Below are 27,170 nucleotides of genomic sequence, written 5' to 3' on the forward strand. Positions count from 1 at the left end.
AAAGTTATTGGAGTCTTTTCTCTGTTTGGAAGGGCCAAATACAACAAATGGCAGTCAGGTGGAGGTTAGAGGTCTGTGGTGCTCATGGAATGGTTTTCTGAATCTCTCTTTCTCTCCCGCTGGGCTAATGCAGTACCCAAAGGCTCAATGTAAGGAGATTCACTCTCATCTTCCTCCTCTTCTTCCTCAATTACCTACCAAACCAACCAAAACATTACTCAATAACACAGACACACAAACCAAATAATGTTAAGAGCTTTTAAATAATGCAAAAACAGATGCACTGCAGATTTTTTTTTTTTGTCTTTTTTACCAGTAAAATGTCAAAACATCCTTAAGACACATTTACTTTGAGAAGCATATGACATAAGATACTAAGTCTTGTTTTTCAGTTAAATATTTAGGATTATGAAACTGAGTGAGATATATGCTTAAGAAAATAAAACAAAAACAAAAAATGCCAATGAGTTTAAAAAAATTAATAAAACATAATATATATGTCAATGTAAATGTATTTAATTTAAAGGATGTTTAGATATTGTACTGATAAAACAAGAAAAACAAAAGTTTTTTGAAGTGTATAAACAAGTGTGTCTTTTTGCATTATAAGGGCGCTGTAAATATTTTAAATATATGATCTTTATTTTTAAAATACATTTACCATCATTGGCATAGTGTCTTTCTCTGTCATGGTCATATCAATGTTGTAGTCCAGGGAATTAAGGCTAAAACAGAAGACAGAGCACAGAAAATCTGAATCTCATAAAGCAATCTCTAAAAAAATGAAGAAATAATAACAATACAAAAAGAGACATTTTGGACCAGTTTGGTTGTTTGAAAGAGTATCAAAAGACATTTAGCCTCTATATATGGGTCACCAGTATCACAGGGACAATAAGTCCATCTAACACTATTGCTGAAAGTAAAACAATCTAGATATCATTATTCACAATACAACAACAACAGATGTCAGCTTTAATGAATGACCACAGAAATGTACTCAGCACACTACCCTCTTTTACCATTGTTTACCACAATAATCATTGTATCACATTGTTCAAATCAGTTCAGTGCAGGTGCTTATGAAAGATCCATTTTTATCTCTCCTTGTTCAAAGGCTGTAATTATGTGCAATGACACACTGCCCGAGAGACCGGATAATTATGATACATTATTTAATTAATAACTGAAGTGAGCCTGACTGTGTTAGCTAATGCAGCACATTCTGACAACAGAATGACACTGAGAAATTAAAGATTAGCTTTTGATGGTCTAGCATGGATCAGTTGTTCTCAACTGGTGGGTTGTGATAGGGGCATCAGACAGAAAGGAAAAACAATGCTAAATGCATTTAATAAAATGCAATAAACTATATAATCATGCATTATAAAGTTGCAAAATGAATAGACTTTCCAAATTTTAAAAGGGATGAGAAAACTTTTTAAATCTATATATCTTTGTTGTTGATGTCAAAGCCTACACGTCCAATCAAACTACAATATTTTGGTACAAATTCATCTTGTCACTTACTTGGTACAGTACAAGCTACACCCAAATTAGACAAATGACAACATGTACTGGTTGTGTTGCATGCCTTCGTACTTGACAACCATGAGCAAAACTATTGAAAAATATGGCCTAGACCACTATGTGTTTTGTATATTCTTGGTTTATTAAATATAATAAATTGTATTCATTTATTTATAGTACAAATTTGGTACTGTGTTGGGTCACCACTTGATGTCCAATGTAATATCTGCTTCCTGAAGCAAAACTAGTTGAGAACCTCTGGCATAGATCTCAGTCCAATAGACAGTAGTGTGAAAAATTTCATGCTCTATTTCATGTTAAATGCATCTGAATTCCAACTCAAAGCTTTTGGTTGAGAATGTCATACTTTATGCTGTTCTCTAGAATAAAATAGAATGTGCACAATACCTCTCTCTGTCTGTGTTGGAGTCATCTTCATCAAAGCCAAGGTCTGTGGCTGTGTCAATATTCATATTCAGCACTGGGTTTGCTCTGTGGAATACATATCAGACAATCTCACACACCAGCAGTGAGCTGGAATACCTATCCAGAATGATATGAGACTAGGCCAGCATTATGTAGCTGGTAGTGATGCTTAGGCAGTGGAGAATTCTCAGGGTCATTTTCAATCACCTTTGTATTTTTAATTGTTTTCCATTCTTAATTAATCTACAAACAAATAGAAAAAAACGTTTATCCAGTCAGAATTTATTCCTTGATGCTTACAAGCGAAGTGTGACAACTGTTTCACAAATCGCATGCCCGAATCGGTGTGTGAGTTTGAGCTCCACCCCCTCAGGCCTTCAGAATTTCTTCAGAATCCCTCAACAGTGCAAATTAATGTGCATCTAAAGTCAGATTGTCAGATTCATCAGCCAATCAGATTGATTTATTTGTTCTTGGTGGGTGTGATCTTTAGTATATGTCCCGGTCGAGGCCTTCTAGTTGGTCTTGAGTGACGCAATCATGCTTTAAGTGATGTACTTAATTCAAGAGTGAAAAGCGTAAGATCAAGCTGTCTGGTGAGTCGGCTGTCATCACTGCTGGTGTTGCCAGTGAGAAAGATATCCTCATGGATTTAAAATCCTGTGATGTTCTGCATGACTGTCTGATTGCTTAATTTATTAAACAGGAAAGGAGGACTTATTGTCACTTCAAGTAAATTGGTAAGTGCTTTTTGCATTGTTATAGCAACATCAGGAGTTTTCTAAGTGTAAATTAGGCTGCTTGAGCATTCAGTGTCGGATCAAGTTTTGAAAAGTAGTGCTGCGTTCCATTCAACTCGGAAAGTCGGATTTTACAACTTCCTACTAGGAAAAGTGCAATGGAATGCATCTTGAAGTCAGAATTATAACTGTAGGCTCGTGCAGAAATGATCAACTCTGATTTCACCCAGATGCAGGTGCATGATGTCACACAAACAAATGGACACTCAGGGAGATCTACAAAGTAAGTGATAAACATTCACAGGTATATAAAACATTACAATCTCTTTTGATAATTGTACACCTGAAGAACAGTAACTGGTGCTGCAGCATTGTTTATCAGTTGGGTGCTAGGAGACATCTCTAATGAGAGTCAAACCACTGCTAAGCTAACGAGAGAGTTGCAGTTCCAAATATCGGGGAATGGAATGGATTATCGGAGATATCAAGTAGGAATATGCCACATCCAACTTACATAGAACGCAGCATAACCGTGTACCCTGACGAAATGAAATTTAATGCAAGCAACATTTAAATTGCAAATATTATCAGATAGATTTTTCCAGGTATTATAGACCTCCCTGGTAGATTCATGTGACAAAATTATGATTTTTGAATTCACAAAACGGTAACAAAATGCTACAGTTAAAATTGGGCTTGTTGAGCATTAAGTGTCATATCTGGCTTTCGTGCTTGGACGTGAATGAAATGTCAATGTCAATCATTATTACTAGTTAGCTGCGACATAATGTATGATGCCCAAAGGCATAAGGTGTTTTATTCATTGTGAAACTGTGTTTTCTTAATGGCATGAATCACAAGGAAGGCCTAGACTTCAAATGCACCACTGTGCTTAGGTAACAAACAATGTCTATCTCACCCCTCTTTAGTGTATTTGTTGGTTCCAGGTACGACAGGCCCAGTCTTCTGATTCTCTATTACCACTGCAGATGCTGAGTTCATAGCTTTGGCTGCCTTGAGTTTCCTCTTGTAGCTTAAGGATAAAAGAAACCAGCAATGTTATAAGGATAGTTCCCCCAAAAAATTCCAAATACTTTCATTTTCTCACTTTCAATTCTTTTTCAAAACCTATATGACATTCTCTTATCTTAAACTAATCCTTTAATATATGGGGTTAACTTGTAAAACCGGCACAGGCTTAACTTGTGCATTTGTGTGTGGGTGCACATCAATAACAGCTATTTTAAATCTGTTGAATCTGCTGAGACTTTTTTGTTTGTGTTTGCGACCCAGAGAGTGCTGAGAGGTTCTGCTTCAATGCCATCCACCTGGCACCTTGTGAAATGTTAGGAACCGGTCTGAAAGGTAGGGAGTTCATTGTATAGCAGGGCTGAGGAGTAACTAACTAAAAGTAGTGACTCTACTAACTCAATTACATTTTTCAGTGTCAATACAATAGCTCAGCTTTTCAAAATTAGGTAGCTTTTTGTGTTACAAGCTACATATACAAGAGTACAAAATGTGACCGCTGTTTTTATGTCATATATTGTTGCGTTATATATAGTATATTAGATTAGATTATATTGAGTTGTATATTTTAAAAGACATTAAAGGAATATTCTGAACTGACAGCATTTTTGGCATAATATTGATAATCACAAAAAATATTTTCGAACCTTGTTTATTAAAAAACAACACAAAAATCACAGTTACAGTGAGACACTTACAATGAAAGTTGTACAATTATTAAAATACACATTGTTTAAAAATTATAGCCACAAATCAAAATATTTGTTTTACATTATTTTAGTGTGAAAAAATTGTTTACTGACCTTACCTGTGCAAAGTTATATCCAAAATTACAACTTTGTTTCCATGACAACATAATGTGGAAACCCAAGTGATTTTATCAAATTAAAATAATGTTAACTTGTATAATGTTTAATGAAAAACTGTATTTGTTTACCCTGATAGAAACCAGAATGAGTTAATACTGTATTTCAATAGTTCTTACTTTCTTCTGATGCACACAAGTGATGTTGTTGTCACAAACAGAACGATCCCCAGTGCGGCCCCCAAACCAATCATGATGAATACCTCAATCTTGACTTCTTTTTGATCACCAACGATTGTTGACTGTTACGGAACAGAATGAATACAAACATGTTCATGCCTAATTTTTGGAATATAATAATGAAGAGTTTTAAAAAGGAATAATTGTATTTATTTATTTGGACTTACAATGCCAGTAAATCCAAACTGAGATAGTATAACTCCATATTCCTTATAAACTTCCTCTGAATTCAGGATTTTGTTCACTTCATCATAGTCAAGAGCCGTGCCATTTGGAAATACAAAGTAAGCCTCCAAAACGGTAACCTCATCAGCTCTGCAAACAAATTTTATCATTTTAAAAATAAAAAAATGTACTGAAATTGCTTAAAGGCATAGTTCGCTCAAATAATGTCCTGTTTTCTTCTGAGGAACGTAAAAGGAGATCTTAGGCAGAATGCAAGTTTGTTACCTTTCACTTTCATTGTAAATAAAAATAATGAAAGTGAATGGTGACTGAGGATAAACATTCTGCCAAACATCTACTTTTGGGTTACACTTAAGAAAAAAATTATAATAGGGGTTTGGAACAACATGAGAGCAACTATTGACGTAATTTGCATTTTTGGGTGAACTATCCAACTTCTAACTTTAAAGTAAAAAAATAATTGTAATAAATAAATAATCGTAATAATAGTTTAACTCTTAAGTTCTGTTAAGATTGACATACATTACTTTGAGTTCCAGAGACCGATTAAAGGATAAAAGATAATAATAAAATGAAAGCAATTTTGAACTTAACCTCCAGTTTTAAGAAATGAAACACATAAACATGTTTTTATATGTGGGGTCTTTGAGACTGAAATATACCCCAAACAGAACATTAGGGTTAAATGGGCTTTCAGCTGTAGCTCAGATGGAATGTACATTTCTATGTCTGTGCTATAATATGATATGGAAGCTGTTTGTCTAATCACTCCAGCACTGGAAAAAAATGAGATTCACAGACAGTCTTAAAGCCCCAAAGAAATGAGAATACAAGCTGACTTGGATCCCACATTATGATGTACACGCCACCTGCTGGATCATACAACTTACAACACAGAATGATGATTCAGTTATGCCTTTTCCAGTTGTATGCAAAATCCAGATATCTTATGTTTACTTTTACGCTTTTACATGCTTACGAGTATGTTTGTGTGTTCCTTACCTTTGAGAATTCGTCTCAATAAACACATTAAAGATGTGTACTGTTACTTTTGTAGCACCTGCCAGAACCCTGAAAAAGATATGAGCACACTTTATGAATTTCTGAATTCAAGGACACATCACCTTTAAAATCACCCTTTAAGTGTTTCTTACCCTCTGATCTGAGGTAAATTTTCATTGACTTCAGATACTGATGACCTAAACCTGAGACTCACCCTGAAGGATCTGTCAACTGTGAGAAGCTGCAAAACAAGGTTATTAGAAATGAGAAAATGTACTATTTAAACAAACAATGAATCAATCAATTGAAGGTCCTACCTCAATCACAGAGGTGGCACAGAGCTTGACCTCAGCATCAGGGTTGCATGCTTGCACCTCCACCATAAACTTTCCCTTCTGGCTACTGTCTAGTGACTTCTGGGACCTGAACATTATAAAGGTGTGAAAATACTTTCTCCTATCCCAGCCTAATATGCAGTGTAAAATATTAGTAAGCCATTTGTTGGTTATCTTTCTCGAAAACTGAAAACACGGTGCCTCTTTAAAGCTATAAAATCTTCTGTTTTTTTTAGAGCAACCTGTCCAGCCCCACACAACAACATGGCATGAGTTTGGGCTGGGACTATCTGGTTGTATAATCAACGGCTGATGACGTGATTGTTTGAAAACAACGTTTATTTTTGCAATTCCGTCACTTCCGCTAAAATACATACTTTTCTCACCGTATATCTGTACTGAAAAGTCCTGAAGAATCTTCCTGAACTCCAGAGTCAGCATAGAAAAACACATCCTGTGGGACAGTCACATCACCACTGACATACTCCACCTTTAACACTTTAAAGTCAGTTTTCCTATTGACTCCTTTGTCTCTGTCTTGGGCCTTAAAGGGAAAGTGTAAACAAACCCAATGAGAACATGTGCATTGCATTCTGACAATTACATCACAGCGGGGGGGGGAAAATACATTACAGTACATAGAGTGATATAAACAGCTAATTTAACTACATAAGTGTCAATAAGTAAACTATAATACTCACATAAACTTTGGCAACAGATGAGCCTTTCTCAACTCTTTCCAGGAGTACAACTAGAGAAACAGAACTATGTAAAAAATTGTGAAGATCTTTGATTGTTGATAGGAAATCATCGTCATTTAAATCCATTTAAACATCTCATTAATAATAATAATAAATAAATAAACAGTTTTTGTTTACCATAGAATTCCTGCAGTGTGGTGAACTTTGGTGCATTGTCATTGATATCCTCAATATTAATAGAGATAACCCCTACAAAAGGGCAAAATATGTTTAAATTCACTCAAATAACACAGACTTCAATTGCTAAAAGAACTTAATTAAACTAGTCTATGTAAAAATTAAGATTTTGAACTTAAAATCTAGTTAGAATAACTACCCTGGATTGATCTTATTGAGATAACTACATTTGTATGTTGGCTGAACTTGTGATAAGTTATTGAACTTACAGTATTTAGCTGACTTAAAAATGCAACTCAAGAGAACTACACACATCAGGATCACATGCTCACATTCAGATTCGCAGAATCCACTATGCATGTGTCACGAATCCCGCCTCCGCTGTTCCTTCCACTCACCACCAGAGGACTCCATCGCCTGAGTATTGACTTTCACACTATAAACTACATTTCCCATAACCCCGTCGCTGGTTCTGATTTAATGCTCACCTGTTCCTCATCTACTCTGCTATATAACACTACCTCTCTCTTGCTATCAATGCGAGTCTTGTTTTGTCCTGCATACATTTCTGAGCGGTATTACCGGCCCATGTGTGATTCTCTGCTGCCTGCCTACGTTTACTACTGTTTACCTGGACTACTATGATTGTTTGCTGCCTGCCCTGACCTCTTTCCTGTTTGTGACCACTCCTTTGATTATCCTTGGATACTGCTACTGCTGGTGATTGACCTTTGCCTGTTTACCAGTTTTCATTATTATTAATAAAGCTGCACATGGATCTCAACTCTGATGACTCATCATTAGCATGAAGAAATTGTGCAAATTGCAGTGTTTGTCTTGCTTTTAATTTAACTGTTTGCTGCTTTTATTAATGCTGTGGTTTGTTCTGTTTGTCACTTTTAGGTATTTGTAACGTAGAAATAATTCGAAGTACATCTCATCTTTTTAATTAAAACATTTAAGAGTTTTGTGAATTTCCACAATTATGATTTGTGTGTAAAGTGTTGAGGTCCATGCTTGGCTTTTTGACAAGCTGAAGGCTGAATACAAGTGAAGGATGTTGGTCTATAATCAGTTCTGGCAGCTTATTATTTCTCCAACAATGGGAATTGGAACGCCCTAACCAATTATACAGTTATAAATAATATTAACTGATCATTTAAGAAATTTGACTTCTATATTCAATTTGAATTGAAGTAGTTGACTGAAGTCGACACAACTTTAAGGCAGCATGAACTCGAGTTTAAAAAAATGTATACATTTGTTTTACAGTGTACACTGAAAGGTGAAGTGTGTCATTTTTCAATGTTCCCCTATCACAGTTTAAGGCAACTGTAAGTAAGTAATTTACTGTAATATAACTGTAATTTGTAAACTAATTCCCCTGAAAAAGTAAATAAAGTAGCTCTGTGGTGTTTGAGCAGCCCAAAATGCAACACTGACTCTCGCAGTGGCATGAGTGAGGGGTGGAACAATCTGTTTGCCAAACCATTTATAAAGGGGGGTTGGTTTTGGACACCTTTTTTTAAAAGAAAAAATTAATTATTTTTGCAATTATGTTTGGTTAGCGCAGATATTACACACTTCACTTTTTACATACTATGAAAGAAAACATGCTTAAGCTAAATTAAAGGAATGTTCCAGGATAAAAAACAAGTTAAGCTCGATCAACAGCATTTGTGGCATAATGTTAATAAGCTTAGCATAATTTTGATTCGTCCCTCATTTATATAAAAAAATCATGAAAGTGAAAGGGGCCAGTCCATAAACGTTACAGTTTCAAAAGTATGGCCACAACACAGACTTTATAAATGTTAATATGTTTTAGTGGTAAAACCACTTAGTAGTAAAGTTATTTCCAATTTTACAACTTTGTTGCCATGACGACAATGCTGCAACCCCAACAAATCCCTAATTTTATCACTCTTAAATCATGTTAACACATATAATGTTTATTTCTTGTGGCTATACTTTTTTTGAAAGTGTGTATTTTAATGTTTATGGATTGGCCCATTCACTTCCATTGTATGTACAAAGTTTTTTGAACATACGTTATGCCAAAAATAATGAAGATCGAGCTGAACTTGAATTAAACCCCAAACATTCCTATTTAATGCTGGACAACAAAGACCAACAGAACTTACCTTCAGTGGTGTTCCTTCCCTTCTCCGTGTAAAGATCTACCACCATAGCAGTCAAGAACACTTGATCACATTTCTCATAGTCGATAATGTAGATAGGATTTACTATCACATCACCATTAAGCTCAACTTTGAACCACTCATCGGGACACGGCCCTCTGGAAGCACTGCATTGGCATTCAGTAGAAACAAGATCATATTGAAGAAAATGGTGAGTGTCCGCATCAGAGCCTTTGATTGTGCTCAGTGCCTCAGGAAGGCTGGTGTTCTCTTTAACATTCAGGGTCAAACCAGATGGGAACACAGGTGGAGTATCATTAACGTCCTCCACCACCACTTCAACTGTGGTCACAGCCTTGTTCTGACCCAAGTCCAAGGCCTCAACCTTCAGAGTGTAAGTCTTGTGGTCACTTTCATAGTCCAGCTCTATGGCGGGATCCACTTTGATGTCACCCATGTAGCCTTCACTGTAAGGCTCAGAAAATAAAATAAAACTTCCAAAACTACCACCAATGATGTTGAAGAAGATGCGGTTGTTGAAGTCTGTTTGGTCGGCATCATGAGCCCGGACAGAACCAACTAATATGCCTGAAGAGGAGACAACCGAATGATGTCAGTGTTCACTAAATATTTCCAACGTCATATAGGCTCTTGGAATTATTTAAAGTCATTATGAAATGTATTTCAGTTCATGAAAAACACAAGCTACTTGCCTCCTTCACTTTCCTTCACGTAAAAGGTATAATCAGGATCCAGGTATTCTGGATAGTTGTCATTGACATCCTGGAAAATAATTAAAAAGAGAAAAAATATGTCAAGACCTCAATAAAAGCCAAAATGACACTCAAAATTATATTATTATTTACCATCTCGCTGCTCTTTTTCATAAAACAACAGATAACGTACAAGACAGAATTATCACAAAAGCAGCAAAACATTCCTCAAGACTCATGGCAAGTCTTCTGAAGCCATACGATAGCTTTCTTTAAGGAACTGAGCCAAAGTTTAGATGTCATTCACTGAAAATGTACCCATTGCTATAGTGCTCAAATCAAATATGGCGGCAGGCAGCAGGTTTGACGTTAGTGATATTTGGTCACTAGACAAGTGAGAACCAATGAAGTTTGATGATGTCATTTACCACCAGTTTGAAGTGATGTGTCAAAATGTACCATATTTGATTTGAAAGCTACAGTGGAGGTAAAAGGATTTATGTTGTTTTTGTTGGTGTTTTTTGTCATTTTTGAGCATGACTAGTGTGACTGACTATGACTAGTGTTGTGTTAAAAAAAAAAAAGTGCGACAATAATTTAAGTTCTGATTTTGTGTTGCACGGGGAAGAAACAAGTTTGGAAAGAAATTTGAATAAATAATGACAGAAATAACATTTTTGGGGAAACAATTTTTAAACCGCATATGTTATGCTGGGGCACTTGCATAAAATGCAATGCAGAAATGTTTAGAGTTCAATATGAGTTAAGCTAAATCGACAGCAATTGTGGCATAATTTTGATTGCAACAAAAAAAAAAAATATTTGTACGGCTTTTTCTTTAAAAAAGTGCAACAATCACAGTTACAGTGAGGCACTTACAATGGAAGTCAATGGGGCCAATTTTTGGAGGGTTCATGGCAGAAATGTGAAGCTTGTCATTTAATAAAAACACATACATTAAGTCCAGTTAAAACTAGTGTGTTATTTGAGCTATAATGTTGTTTAAATGACATATTTATGGTAATTTTAGATTTTTAGCATCTAACTGTTAAATCGTCATGACAACAAAGTTGTAAAATTGGATATAACTTTACACAGAAAAGGTTAGTAAGCGATTTTATCACACAGATTCATGTTAACATGCATATTATTCATATCGTGTGGCTATACTTTTGAAACAGTGAGTATTTTAATGTTTACAGATTGGCCCCATTCACTTCCATTGTAAGTGCCTCACTGTAACCCAGATATTTCCTTTTTTTAAAGAAAAGGAGGGGCAAGTCTAAATACATTTTTGTGGTAATCAACATTATGTCACAATTGTTGTCGATTGAGCTGAACTTGCCCTGAACCCAGAATATTCCTTTAATGTGACTAGATTTTTAACAATAAAACATAAATGTACGATTCTCACCCCAATGTTGATGCTGACTGTGGCTGTTGAGGACAGGGATGGCGTGCCCATGTCTGAAGCAATCACCTTCAACACAATCACACCATTCATCTCAAAGTCAATGGCTTCACGGTCCAACAGACCCTTGTTCTCTAGCAAACCAGAGTGCAGGTCTATGGTGAAGTTGCAACTGAAAGAGCTGTCCTCAATCTGATACTGGATTTGGCTGTTTGGTGTTTCAGGTTTGTCGCCATCTCTAGCCTATTAAAAATAAAATCATTAATTCTTAAATGAGGTCTTAGAACATTACTTCCATTATATTTATTCACTTGTGTTCATTGGGAATTGAACCTATGACCCTGGTGTCTCAAGTGCAATAGTCTACTAGTTTTAGTTCAGAAGAAAAAGGATCACATCCATTCCAAAACATTTTAAGATGAATTAACATTGACACAATCTCGGCTCATTACTTGAGATGTGTGAGAAACTTTCTTAGTCACTCACTCACTATTAAACCCATTAAATCACCTGTATTATAAGCATCAAGCTTTCATCTTCTTGCACAAAAGCATTGTAAACTTCTCTGTTCATCTCTGGTGTCTGATCATTAATATCCTGAATGTTGATCACCACAACAGTGGTACCAATCTTGCCTTCTGAATCTCTGGCTTGCAGGGTGAGTGTATAGGCATTGGTGCCCTCCCAGTCAAGAAGATCTCCATTTTTAACATACACATTTCCATTATTCTCATAGACGTCAAAGAATGTCAGGCTGGGAAATGAAAGTACATTTGAGAGATGAAAGAAAATAACAAGTGAAGCTGTCATTATCTATTGTTTTGGCCTTGTATGATTGAAATGCACTACACACATCTGTATATTCTGATTCAACCATCATTCTAATAGTCTGAAATCACTGTTTAGATATTTGAAAGCCAATAAATACTGAACTAACAATGGCCCATTATGTTACATAATTTGTCATTCAATATAAACATAAGAAATAAAAATCATTATCTCTTTAACATTGGGAATATTTCTCCTAGACAGCACTGATATTAAATTGAGATGAAATGGAGACTTTTGCTGAAGTCTCCTGCTTCTCAGACCTTAGTAAACGACCCTGGTTATCTTACAACTGTGCCCTCTAAATGTTCAGAAGCAATCGCATCATTATCTGAGCAATCTGTGCTTAGATTTCCCAAAATACCAAAGTCTGTAATTGTCAAGATCTCAAACATCTCTCATAAAATTCTTTCAAAACCAAATGATCAGAGCTATGCAATCAACATTTATTTTATAGCTTTTTATTCTTACTGCATGTCAACAAGTTCTTATTTGTGTCTTGCAAAAAAAGAGAAACAACTGAGACAATGTTGGCACTTGAAGAAAGCATAACTGAGAACTCCATTAAGTCTCCTGAGCCATGAAAGAGCAATCTGTGATACCTCTGACATTACCATTTAGCTCTTTAAATGCCCATCAACACTGAATTTAGAGTCACCCATCATGCTAAAAACTTTTAAAGAGTTAGTGTGGCCTAACCAAATTATAACAAGCTGAATGTTCAACAACATACATGCTGTCCGGCAACAGTTTGTAAGTGATCTTTCCATCATCCAAGGCATCGTCATCTGTTGCCTGTCAAACGGAAACACAAAAGAGTCTGATCAATCAGGCGAAGCCACCACAACAAAGAAAAACTGAAACACCACTGTAAAGTGAAGAACATTTACTTACTGTAATGGTAGCCACAATAATTCCATTTTCACAATGTTCGTTAACAGGGAAGTCATAAAATTCCTCCTCAAACTTAGGGACGTTGTCGTTTACATCATTGATGTTAATGGTGACAATGGCTACAGAGGAGACATTAGAACTGGCATCTGTAGCAACAATCTGGGGAGATTTAATAAAGCATTCAAATTGTAAGTGAACATCATTGGTATACAGGTTGTACAATTTTAATTCTACAGCTCTTCAGATAGAGTGCAACAACTACAGAGACAACTTTTTCATCAACCTTGGTTATGGACGTGTTTTTTCATAAATTTTCTCCATAGGGAAAAAAAATGAACCAAACCAACCAGCACTAAGATGAATCACAAGATTACAAACTTTGATTCAGTATTTTGAATGATGCAATTGAATCAGAAATTAGTGTACAATACAAAACTATTTAATTGTAGTGATTGTAAATACATATAAAAACAGTATAGTTTAAGTTTATTGCAAAATATTCAAACATATACAAATGCGGTATATACAAACTACAAAGTAGTTTGAGAGTGAAGAGAGACAAACTCAGTTATTCTTAATGGTCACTGGCTGCTAAGTTTTCTTGAATTGGCAATATCCTTGATTGGTGGATTGCTTTTAAGGATTATGGGTAGTGTTGTTCTTTAATGAAGATGAATTCACGCTGACTCATGACTTGTGACTTTATAAATAAATATATATACAGTATATATACAATGTATATACAGTGTATATACAGTATATATATATATATATATATATATATATATATATATATATATATATATATATATATGTATACATTTTAAGTGATGCTCTGCAATCACTTAAAATGTAATTGATCTTAAGTAGGGCCTATGCTTTCATGCTTTATCCACCTAAAGTCCATTCACTCTAAAGCCAGGGATAATTCTGGCATCGGCCAAAGTCCCAGACCGTTTAGCTTATGTGGTTAATCTCAAGAGACACACCTTTAAATACAAACCTGCACTGACATTATTGTCTTTTTCTCAAAATCAACAGCAGTTGGATCTCTTATTGTCAGTTGTACAACACCGTCTCCCACCCCAGAGCTGGGAATGACAGAGAAAGCATCCATATCTGGACCCTCAACACGAAGATTGAACCTACTGTTTGCTCCCTGTAATGGAAATAAATTCATCATCACCTCATGAGACAACACCAGTAATCATCATCATTATCATCATTTTAGTGAGAATTTGAAAAACACAGAAAAGCTCTTTGAAACAGTGCCCACAATTGACACTGTCAAAAGCAGCAAATGCATGAAAATATTGGATTTAGTGAGTAAATAAAACCAGCTAGTTGACTGTAACTTTTATTAAGAACTGCAACATAATACAGCTGCATGCTTTGAACTGAATTGTAAAAATAAGTCTGACCTCTTGTCAATGGTTTCATGACCAGTAAGAAATATTTATGGCCAGCAATTGTTTTTTAATTCACCCACCATTGGCTGGTGTGGCGAAAAGTTAATTTTGGAACCCTTTCAAAAGTTTTCCATGCAAACATTTTTTACAGACCTGGTCTGGATCTTTGACTCTGATATCCAGGCCAGCCACAGCCACTCCTGCAGATGAGTTCTCATCAACATTACCCATGAAACTGTTTTTTGGGATGCATTCATCTCCACAATCATAAAAATCTGGCCCATTATCATTTACATCTCCAATAGCAATCTGTAGATCTTGTACCGTGCTAGCTATAACTCCGTCAACATTAGGGTTTGTCTCACTTCCCTAAAATACAGGAAGAACAAAATCATTCAATGTAATCAAAAATAAAAAATTAATAATATATAGAAACAAAGACTTCATATTGAAATGTATCGATACAAACTACAAAGGGCCAAAAAAGTATTCAAACACTTCTGTCCAGGTTAAAAATGCTGAATGTCACAAACTATTAAACCAAGTGTCATCTGCAAACAAATTATTCTTTTCTCAGAACTAACTCCATTTTTGTAATAACTTAAGCAGCTGGTGTCATGGACATTTTTTAGTGGATGTAATTCATCACATTAACAATGGAAATGTTCCACTAAATCTGACAACCAAAATGTAATCTATATTTTGACCCAAGTTTGCACACGATATCTATTGTTTTATCATTTGAAACCTAACTAACTTCTTTTTGAAAAACGTTTTTGCTTGAAAGTGTGCCTTTCTTCAAAGTAATTGCCACTCGGTTTGATATTTTGGAATCTTATGCAATGATATTCTTATTCTTAAATGTAGCATTTGACCAAACACTTTTTGAGGCCGCTGTACACAGTGGCACTCTTCTACTTTCTAATACACTCTACATGCATTACAAAAGGACACACAACTGTAATAAATTCACAACTCATTTTGAAAAGACAAAAACTCACCTTTATTTTCAATTCTACAACAGCATCTATTTGCAATAAAATCTCACGGTCAAATTCAGTTTTGACAGTTATTTCACCATCATTCTCATTGATTTGGAACAGGTCAGGTGCATTAGTATCTGTAAAAAAAGATAAGTGACAGTGTCCTTTGTACAATGATATTTGTCAAAAAATACAGTATTTATAAAACAAAGCATAAAAAATATATATTTGTAAAACATGATAATTTTCCAACTTCATTCTGCCTCTCTTTCAGATACGCTCAGTTTTGGTGCTGCTTCTCCAATAAGACTTGACAGTAAACGGTCACTGTTCTGATTGGCTCTCTGCTCTTGACTGACCTGCTCTCTCAATATCATCTCACTGCTCACCACTACTGGGCGGGACTACGGAAGAGATTATATAAAGTAGGTGTTGATGTGTTGTTCTGGAGGCAATCAGATGCAAATATCTAACATAGCTTGACATCACAATGTTGAGGAAGTAGAGAACGAGCCGTTTTGTCAGCTTGGTTTCAACAAATACTCTTTTTTTTGCAGTGAGGAGGAAGTTTTGAGTTCTGAAATTTACAGTATTTTTTTATATTACAGTGACCTCTCATATGTCAAAAGATTTATTCCTCGTGTCATGACCCCTTTAAAAGATCTCCACTGACTCACTTTCAATGTTGTAGCGGATGGCGTCATTGACTCCAGTATCTGGATCTCTGGCTCTCACAGTAAAGACTGACGTGCCCTGCAATAGAGCTTGCAGTGAGATATTTCAAACCACTCCTTTATATACATTAAAGTAGTGGTTCTTTACTGGTGGAACGCGGGCCAGATAGGTTTGTGGATGACTGGGGGGGGGTTAAAGATGTCTTTGCAGTGGCGATAAACATGTTTGTGCTGATCACAATATGTTTTGTGCTTTCAATAGACATTTAGATAATTGATACATTATCCTGTTTAGCTTATGTCATCTTAAAAATAATAATAAATATTGCTGGGCCTATGCAGTTCATGTTAAATGAATACATTTAAGTTGTTGATTCTACAGACATTTTTTTTTTTTCATCTTACATGATATACAACATCACTGCATGTTCAATCTAAAATCTGGGTCCTGAATCAAAACCAGTAAAGAACTATTGCATTACACAATTCATTTAAAAATAAGACAATATTCTTCTCACCATGGGAGAATTCTCATCAATAGAGGCAATGTTAGGTAAATTCAGAAACTGTGGGTCAAGGTCTGGTACATCTTTAATTGTGATGAATGCAATTGTAGTGGAGGACTGAATCACTGTTACATTATTCCATTTCCCACCACCATCCTGACAAAACAAATTATCAGTCAGTGTATATAGGACAGATAATTTACTTTAAATAGATTTTGTGTTTATACACATGTATCAGGGTAGATTAAACCCTCCCTGTATTACTGACTTTTCTTATGTCATCATGCCATTCTTGACAGCCTATCAGCAGCACTGCACGCCTATTTAAGATTTAAGGTATATGCCACCAGCGTATGCATTATGGTCATGTACTAGTCACTTCCGGTGAATTTTGTGTCACGTATTATGGACGAACAGCTATTCTTACATATATATGAATATAAATATAAAAACCTGTGACCGGATTCCAGTACCGCATGTGCCAATAAGTATTCCTGATTTATTTGTTTGAAACTCTGCTTTTTACCCATTTGTTTTATTATTATTTTCTTTGTCTTCAAAAAACATTTTGTATTTTTATAATAGGACCCACATCTCTTGCCCTCTTGTATAGAACCTGTGTGACCTGTTTGGTTAAATCTGGTGTTTTCATATACTGTATGCATATACTATATTTATGTAATTATGTCTATACATATATATGTACAGTGCATCCGCAAAGTTTTCACAGCGCTTCACTTTTTCCACATTTTGTTATGTTACAGCCTTATTCCAAAATTGATTAAATTCATTATTTTCCTCAAAATTCTGCAAACAATACCCCATAATGACAACGTGAAAGAAGTTTGTTTGAAATCTTTGCAAATTTATTTAAAATAAAAAATTAAAATCACATGTACATAAGTATTCACAGCCTTTGTTCAACACTGTGTTGAAGCACCTTTGCCACCAATTACAGCCTCAAGTCTATTTGTGTATGATGCTACAAGCTTGGCACAAGTATTTTTGGGCAGTTTCTCCCATTCTTCTTTGCAGGACCTCTCAAGCTCCATCAGCTTGGATGGGGAGTGTCAGTGCACAGCCATTTTCAGATCTCTCCAGAGATGATCAATCGGGTTCAAGTCTGGGCTCTGGCTGGGCCACTCAAGGACATTCACAGAGTTGTCCCGTTGCCACACCTTTGTTATACTGGCTGTGTGCTTAGGGTCATTGTCCTGTTGGAAGATGAACCTTCGCCCCAGTCTGAGGTCCAGAGCGCTCTGGAGCAGGCTTTCATCAAGGATGTCTCTGTACATTGTTGCATTAATCTTTCCCTCGATCCTGACTAGTCTCCCAGTTCCTGCCACTGAAAAACATCCCCACAGCATGATGCTGCCACCACCATGCTTCACTGTAGGGATGTTATTGGCCAGGTGATGAGCGGTGCCTGGTTTCCTCAAGACATGACGCTTGACACTCAGGCCAAAAAGTTCAATCTTTGTTTCATCAGACCAAATAATTTAGTTTCTCATGGTCTGAGAGTCCTTCAGGTGCCTTTTGGCAAACTCCAGGTGGGCTGTCATGTGCCATTTACTGAGGAGTGTCTTCTGTCTGGCCACTCTACCATACAAGCCTGATTGGTGGAGTGCTGCAGAGATGGTTGTTCTTCTGGAAGGTTCTCCTCTCTCCACAGAGAAATGCTGGAGCTCTGTCAGACCATCAGGTTCTTGGTCACCTCCCTGACTAAGGCTCTTATCCATTGATTGCTCAGTTTGACCGGGCGGCCGGCTCTCTGGTGCTTCCAAACTTCTTCCACTGTGGAGGGGAGGCCACTGTGCTCATTGGGACCTTCAATGCTGCAGAAATGTTTCTGTACCCTTCCTCAGATCTGTGCCTCGATACAATCCTGTCTCGGAGGTCTACAGGCACTTCCTTGGACTTCATGGCTTGGTTTGTGCTCTGACATGCACTGTTAACTGAGGGATTTTATATAGACAGCTGTGTGCCTTTCCAAATCATGTCCAATCAACTGAATTTACCACAGGTGGACTCCAATCAAGTTTTAGAAACATCTCAAGGATGATCAGTGGAAACAGGATGCACCTGAGCTCAAGTTTTTAATAAATTTGCAAAGATCTCAAACAAACTTATTTCACATTGTCATTATGGGGTATTTTTAGTAGAAATTTGACGAAAATAATTAATTTAATCCATTTCGGAATAAGGCTGTAACATAACAAAATGTGGATACTTTCCGGATGCAAAGCGCATTGAATACTTTCCGGATGCACTGTATATATATATATATTTGCATGAAAAGAGGTAAAATTAAGGAATGTTCATGATTTATTTGAATATTATTACTGAGAATTATTAAGGAAAATTAATACTCACACTTGCATTTATTCGGATCTGATAGAAAGGACTTCTATAATTAAAGCTGAAACGTCCCTGCAGGACAACGTGTCCAGCCGTCTTAGATATTGAAAATAGATCAGCCCCGTCATTCGGCACTACCTAAGACAAACACAATGTGTTGTGAATATAACTGAACTGAGATGCAAGAATGAAAAGGCAATTTATGGCATGGAATTTAAACATACTTCATCAATATTGAAGTACACAATGGAGGCCGTGCCAAAATCAGCATCTATGGCATTTGCTGTAAAGAGTGTACTGCCAACAGTTGTATCCTGAAGAAGAAAGACATAATATAAACCATGTTCAAGTAATGAAATACTCTTAAAACCAAATCGAAAACACCACAGAGCCACATTATAGGGTCAGTCTCATGAAAAAAAAAAGTTCTAATCACATTTTACCACAAAATCAAAAGAAAAGAAAAACTGTTGTCTTGCATAAAGATAAATGAAAAGTTTTTAGCACCATAATAATTGTTTTTATTCTATTGTAACAATATGTTTCTGACAGCTAAGCACTATGTGTGTGTGTGTGTGTGTGTGTGTGTGTGTGTGTGTGTGTGTGTGTGTGCGCGCGTTCGTGCATGCGTGCGTGTGTTCTCATAAGATTCATAAGAGTCTTAGATAATGGAAATATAATTATTAAAGACAGTACAACAAATATTTCAAATCTATTTGAAAATAATAATAGTTTTTTATAAAGTTAATAAGAAATTGGAAAATTGGGTGCTTGAATAAATAGTTCACCCAAAAATTAAAATTCTTTCATCATTTATTCACTCTCATGCCATCCCAGATGTGTACGACTTTCTTTCTTCAAAGCAAATTAAGATTTTTAAAAGAATATTTCAGTTTTTTGGTCCATCCAATGAAAGTGAATGGGTGCCCAAATTTTGAGCATAAAAATAATCCATATGACTCCAGTGGTCAAATCTATATCTTCAGAAACTATGTGATAGGTGTGAGTGAGAAACAGATACATTTTACATTCTTCTTCTTTCTTTCTTTTTTTTTTTTTGTGAATGGCATTCTTCTTGCATACTGCCCCCTATTGGGCAGGGGGAAGAATTTCAAGCAAAAAAGGACATTAATATTGATCTGTTTCTTATCCACACCCATCATATCACTTCTGAATATCTGGATTAAAATATTGGAGTTGTATGAATTAATTTTCTGATGCCTTTATATGCTTTTTGGTGCGTCAACATTTTGGCACCCATTCACTTGCATTGTATGGACCAACAGAGCTGATATATTCTTCTAAAAATCTTAATTTGTGTTGCAGAAGAGAGAAAGTCATACAGATCTGGGATGGCATGAGTGTGAGTAAATGATGAGAGAATTTTAATTTTGGGGTGAACTTTTAATTGTCAAGAAAAGAATGTCACAATGCAAAAAGACAAAACAAAAAAATTTTTTTCATTTTCTTTAAGCAAAACACAATTTCTTGTGTCTTTCTTTGGATTTTAGGTTGAAATATGACCCAGAGAAGTTCTTGGCAGGTTACATGTGGTTCACACAATCACTTCTTGCAGCCTCTCAGACTGATGTGAGTAAGGTTAAGCAGATTAGAGACTGACTTAGCCAAGATCACATTCGCAAAGAATCAACACCATCAGAGCTTGTACATCTTAATGCCTCTTATGCTAACTGTCAACGTAACAACTGTTAAAGGTGTTGAACACTTACGACCAATTATATTATTGATTGATTGAATTTATTTCAGGATAACCCCTTGAGATGTAACATCTCATTTTCAAGGGGGTCCTGCACCAATCTACACAGACACAAAGGTTAACCACACAGTACAAAATCACACTCAATTACACATCACAATCAAAAAATATATTAATAATAATAATAGGATAATAGGTGCATGTTAACCTCACCTCCCCAAACTCCAAGTTGTATGGCAGATTAAGGAAAACTGGTGCATTGTCATTTGCATCTTCAACAGCAACATAAACAGTTTTTATCTCCTGAAAGGGCAAATAGACACTTTGTGACTCATGAAAGAGATGTTTCTGAACATTGTAATATGAAGCTCTTTTAGTGGATTTAACTTACATCTGCATAAACACCGTCATTCACCACAACGTCTACGTAAAGGAGGCCATTTAACTGATAAAAGGAAACAAATAATACTGTAAGAAAACTAGAGTAGAAATTAAATAGAAATGAAATAGACTCTTATACTTCATCTTAATCTTAATACAGGAATAGAAGGCTACTCCGTATTAACCAACTACCTCTCTGTCCAGCTGTCTCTTGATCGTGACTTCCCCGGTCTGTTTGTTGACGTCAAAATGAATAGCATTTGTTCCCGTGATATCATATGTTAGAGGGTCATCGTCTGGATCATACGCTTCAATTTGAAACGCAAAACCACCTGTTTAAGTGAATAAATAATTTGGAAAATGTTATATCAAACTGACATTTTGCAAAGCAGAACGGTTAAGACTCAAAAGTACAGACCTACAGGAACATCTTCTCTCACGTTTACCAAAGCAGAGACAATCACAGGTACAGATTGACAGTAAGCTGGAGAAAACACAAACAGAATCCAGTATTTGAGTTAAACATAGGCATCATTTGTTTAAAAGAACAATACGTGTGAACTGTCCTCTTTAAATGACAATCACATTTGGACAATGTTATCATGGATTGCATTTGGACTTCAAATCACAACTTCTTGACTTCACTGACTGATTGGTGAGATACTTACAAGAAGCTATGAAGGAGAAAAGGAGGAGTAAAAGATTCTCCATCCTGCCAATGTCTGTCTTTAAGGCTGCATGTAAGAAAAATGAAATAGATCAAGAATGTGTCACACCATTCTTTTCACAAGCTCTAAAGCAAATTGAAGATTAATACATTTAGCTATAACAGAAAATATTTCATATATATATATATATATATATATATATATATATATATATATATATATATATATATATATATACAATTTAACACTTTCCAATAAGGTTCTATTCTCTAACATAAGTAATGCATTAGTTATCGTTAACTAACAATGAACGATTAAATCTTTACCGAATTAAACGTAATGTTGATTTATCAAATTTCATTGTGTATTCATGTTAGATCATAATGCATTATACAACTTTGAATGTAAAAAAGGCTTTAGTTGAAAGTACTGTGACATTAAAAGAATGTTCCGGGTTCAACACAAGTTAAGCTTAATCGACAGCTTTTTGTGGCATAATGTTTATTACCACAAAAATGAATTTCGACGCATTCCTTCTTTTCTTTAATAAAAGCAAACATTTTGGTTTCATTGAGGCACTTACAATGGGACTGGGGGCAATTTTTGTTGGATTTAAAGACAAATGTGAAGCTTATAATTTTCTAAAAGCACTTGCATTCATTCTTCTTTTAAAACTCATGTATTATTAGAACTTTAAAGTTTTTTAAATTGTAACTTGTATGGTCATTTCAGGGTTTTATTGGTTACGGCGTTACCTTAACATGTTGAATTCGATATAACTTTACACCTAAAGGTTATCGAGCGGTTTTATGACACTAAAATCATTTAAACATGCACATTTATTTTTTATGTCTTGTGTCCAGACTTTTAAAACAATGAGTATTTTAAACATTTATTGGCCCCATTCACTTCCATTAAAAGTGTCTCACTGTAACTGCAAGTTTTGCTTGCTTAGGACAAGTTGACATTTATTTTTGTTGTAATCAACATTATGCCACGAATGCTGTATATTGAACTATTATTTAACCTGGTATATTCCTTTTAACCAACATTAATAAATGCTCTAAAAGTGTTGTTCATTGTTAGTCCATGTTATCTAATATAGATAACTTATGCTAATGAATACAACCTTATTGTAAAGTGTTACAAAAAAACGTGCACAGTGTTACCATCCAAGCCAATAATATCATGTGTCATAAGTTGTAACAAAAATTCTTGCATTTTAGATTTTCCATGATGCCTCAAATCATTTTTTTCCAGACTGGGATGGTTGAATATCATCATTTTACACTCAATGTTCAATCAATATACTGAAAACAAAAATCACAATGAGATTGAATTGAGCAATGAGACCTGCTTCTCAGATTTGTCTCCTTATAAAAACAACTAATATCTCAAGAATATCTAAAACTGAGCTCAGATTTGCCAAAATAACAATCAAAAGTCAAAATTTTAACATGAGCTCAAACAGTTTTAATCAAATTCATCCAAGACCGAATTTCAATCATCATCAGTTTCACAATATTCTTTCAGGATCCCATCATACTATTATCATTTCTCCACAGTAGTTTTTGGAGGAAAAGATTTAAAGCACAACTGAAAATGAGTTACAAGGCTTACCGTGTCCAATCTGCCCTCGATGCAACCCCAACAAGCTTTGTTCTTCAAATGAGATGACAATATGCAATAGATGAGACCACTGGATAGTGCATCACTGGCTATTACAGACCCCTACAGGGAAGAAAGTCTGCATGCTTAATACAGTCTTCTCGCCCTGTAGACACATGACAAAGCTGCTTAGTGGCAAAGCAAAAGCAGATCCTAAACCAGTGTTCAGAGAATGGTTTATGCAGTCTGGGTATAGGCAAACAAATGTCTCAACAGCTCATGTCCAAATGAATCCAACCCATTCACAGACAGATTCAACAACTACTGAGTGAGCTTTGAGATATAAGATTAAAAGGGACCAGAATATAAAAAAAGGGGAAATTACTTGGAAAGAACCAGGGGGAAAGTAAACAAATAAAGTCACAACAAATAGAGTTTATTATACCCGATTAGATGAGATTGGAAACACAATCAAGAAAACACAGGACAAAGATTTGGCATCTAATTTCTAACCCAGCTATAAAATCACTGTGTCCTGAGATTCATAATATTTAAAGTGTTTCTTTTCTGGATTTTTCCTGACCAGACATCACACCAGTGAGGCTGACATAATGTGGGGTGAGAGATTCCAGGGAGCAAATGAGTTCATTAGCTATTCAAGAACCCACCTACTCTCGGTTCGCCTCTAATGAGCTCTTACACATTAAGTCCACTTCCCCCAAAGGCTTTCATGATTAACGAGGGACCGACAAAGGATTACTCTCCCCTGGGGTGAATCTTTAACGCCACTAAACAAAAACAATTGTTGATCTTCCTCTTGAGACTGATAGAAAGCTCATGATTGTTCGTTTCTAATAGTTTGGTGTTTACCACGGTGACCATACTGTGCAATAGGGATCATATTAAACCCATCGCACACCTAAAGATAAACTAATCCCATTATAAATTCTGTTAAGCTGTTAAAACAGCAAGATGTGCTCTGTTTTGGTGATATTATCATTCTAATAGATTTACCACATGTTAAGATTCCATTAGATTTATGTAAATCTTATTTAATATAGCCGGTGGGCTGCAAACAATCAACACAGGATACAAAACTAGTTTTGGGGGGTTTCATCTGATGGCTGTTAAAAAAAAACGTTTCTGGGACTGTATATTTATATAAAAAAAGATTGATGATAAATCTCAGCAAAACGAAACACAGTAGGCAAAAATTAAAAACTGAAATTAAATATAAAAACGTAAATATGGTGCAACGGTAATGAAATGTAGAGGCTAATGTTAAATGAAAATACAAACAGGGCCTAAGCCTATCCATATACTGTAACACATTTTTATTAGATGCTTATATCATTCACAGCATTTCAAGCATTTAAGTTCTTGCTTAAATCATTAAAGATTTAAGGATATGTATTGCAGTTTCAACAATACCACTCATATTTTCATTATTACACTTATTCACTAAACTGGAAAACACTGGGCTATGAATCATTTAAGTGAAGTATGAATCATTCCCATTCCTCGCATGTGCACAAAATGTGGTCAAACTCCACATGTGCCATCCATATGCATACTTCAAAAATAACCCATAACAAACACTCAAAAACAAAACCGGGAGCTCAATGTTTGTTCTCACGTCTCTAACATGAGAGAGTGCCGGAAAGCAAGTGTTGCAAAACTCCTGTTCTTAAAGGGGCCACGTTGGGGCCTGGGTAGCTCAGTGAGTATTGACGCTGACTACCACCCTTGGAGTCACAAGCTCGAATCCAGGGTGTGCTGAGTGACTCCAGCCAGGTCTCCTAAGCAACCAAATTGGCCCGGTTGCTAGGGTGTGTAGAGTCACATGGGGTAACCTCCTCGTGGTCATTATAATGTGTGAATCTCGCTCTCTGTGGGGCGCGTGGTGAGTCGTGCGTGGATGCCGCAGAGAATAGCGTTGGCCTCCACATGCGCTAGGTCTCAGCGGTAAAATATATTATATAGTGATATATAGGTATAGTAATTTTTTTAATAATACTGTATACTGTATTTTCATTCTTACAGTTCATTTTCTTCAGTTGTACTACATGGTTTATTCTGTAATATGAACACTGCAACCTATAAATATAGAATGAGTAATCATATTTGTTTACAGACATTTCCTTTCTTAAAATAAAATGTTGTTTTATGATTGGTATATGGGAATAAAAGTCATAGGCCTACCTTTTTGTACGAGCCAAGTCACATGTATTTTATGATTACGCCATCTCTTAAGAATTGTCATGAGACTATGTTGACAACAGTTAACGTACTAAAAAGAGCAAACATTTACAGCTCTTATCATTCCTGGATAAAGTGGATTTTTTGTATACACTTCTACAAATACATTTTTAAATCAAAAGTACATGTTAACATTAGTTAATGCGTTACTAACAAGCTAAGTATGAACAATAGTAGGCCTACAATTATAAATGCACATTAACCTAAACAGTAACACTTCAAAACAAGGTAGTATTTGTTGTTAATAAGTGCATTAAGTATTATACAAATGAATAATAACAATGAATAATATATTTTATTCAGCATTTATAAATCCTTATTAAGTAATACATACTTCATTGTTCATGTTAGTTCATGAAGCATTAATTAATGTTACCATGTGCAACTTCTAAATTAAGAATGTATTAGTATATGCAAAAATTTGTGTTAACCAAGATTAGTAAGTGTTGAAAAAATTGTTAATAGTTAGTTCGTTAACTAATGGAGTTAACTAATTGTGGCAGGGTGGAGGGTGGGGCCGGTTATACACACCCAGTCCCTTATCAGGCTAATCAAGCCTCCGAGACATTTTTCAGTAAATATATAAAAATATACATTGTCTATTGGTGCGTAAGAACAGTACATACAATTCCTCTAATATAAATCTGTTTACTGGTCCCAATGTCCTAAAATTAGACCTGTCTTGGCCTCCAGTTTTCTATCCTAATATTATCCTCTTAGACTTTGGTTATGACTTGATACAGCTTCACCTCAATGATGTCTCATGCATTTGAGAGCCAAGTCTTTAATAACATTTACATTTTGTAATTACACTGGGGAGTGAATACACTTTTTACAGGCCATGTCATAATTTCAGTGTAATAACGTAAATTTAATAAAATAAGTTTTGGTCTGATTCCACAGGAAGCCGTGAAACAATTATTTTTTTTTAAATATAATTCATATTTGAAAAACTTCTTGTCATGTTCACTGTTGTCTTTTGTTTTTGTGCTTTTATGATGAAGTTTAGTTTAGTTCCTGTTTCCTGTTTGGTTTTTGTAGTCCTTTGTAGTTTCATTTTATGATTGGTTTTCCCCTGATTAGTTTTCAATCTCTGATTGTTTCCCCAGGTGTTCCTCATTCCCTTGTTTTTTCCTTTTGTGTATTTAAGCCTTTAGTATTCTTGTTTGCTTTGTTAGTTCTTGCATGTGTTGATATGCTCTGTGCCAAGTTTCCCGTGGTTTTGTTTGTTCTGAGTTTTCTTTATGTTTGTTAAATAGACCGCTGCACTTAGATCCTCATTCTCTGCCTGCTTCGTCACACTTCTGTCCACCAATCCAAAGTCAAGTGGCATAAACAACATGCAGGTAACCATTCTGTTGTCATGTGACAAAAAACATAATCCAGAAGAGCCCTTCAGACCCTCATGTAATGTCGTCATTTTTATTTGTAAAGCATTTTTCACAAAAA

At 35.4% G+C, this 27,170-nt stretch overlaps 1 protein-coding gene across 1 annotated transcript; it reads right to left on the reverse strand.

The window, feature by feature from the left end:
- Nucleotides 1-38: 38 nt before the first annotated feature.
- Nucleotides 39-23,604, reverse strand: LOC127617288 (cadherin-related family member 2-like). The gene is made up of 31 exons (XM_052089240.1): nucleotides 23,475-23,604; nucleotides 21,855-21,920; nucleotides 21,605-21,670; nucleotides 21,379-21,518; nucleotides 21,197-21,250; nucleotides 21,019-21,108; nucleotides 19,313-19,402; nucleotides 19,104-19,226; nucleotides 16,743-16,886; nucleotides 16,228-16,303; nucleotides 15,569-15,687; nucleotides 14,721-14,936; nucleotides 14,162-14,317; nucleotides 13,159-13,317; nucleotides 12,998-13,059; nucleotides 11,947-12,190; nucleotides 11,440-11,679; nucleotides 10,026-10,095; nucleotides 9,316-9,900; nucleotides 7,172-7,243; nucleotides 6,995-7,044; nucleotides 6,680-6,837; nucleotides 6,276-6,381; nucleotides 6,111-6,199; nucleotides 5,959-6,027; nucleotides 4,938-5,085; nucleotides 4,711-4,832; nucleotides 3,616-3,729; nucleotides 1,939-2,022; nucleotides 662-725; nucleotides 39-194 (listed from the first exon to the last, which is right to left on the reverse strand). The coding sequence occupies exons 2-31, from the start codon at nucleotides 21,895-21,897 to the stop codon at nucleotides 66-68; spliced, it is 3,882 nt and encodes a 1,293-aa protein (XP_051945200.1). The 5' UTR covers nucleotides 21,898-21,920; nucleotides 23,475-23,604; the 3' UTR covers nucleotides 39-65.
- Nucleotides 23,605-27,170: the final 3,566 nt, after the last annotated feature.

Source organism: Xyrauchen texanus, chromosome 23, assembly GCF_025860055.1.
Source record: "Xyrauchen texanus isolate HMW12.3.18 chromosome 23, RBS_HiC_50CHRs, whole genome shotgun sequence".
NCBI classification, from domain to species: Eukaryota; Metazoa; Chordata; class Actinopteri; order Cypriniformes; family Catostomidae; genus Xyrauchen; species Xyrauchen texanus.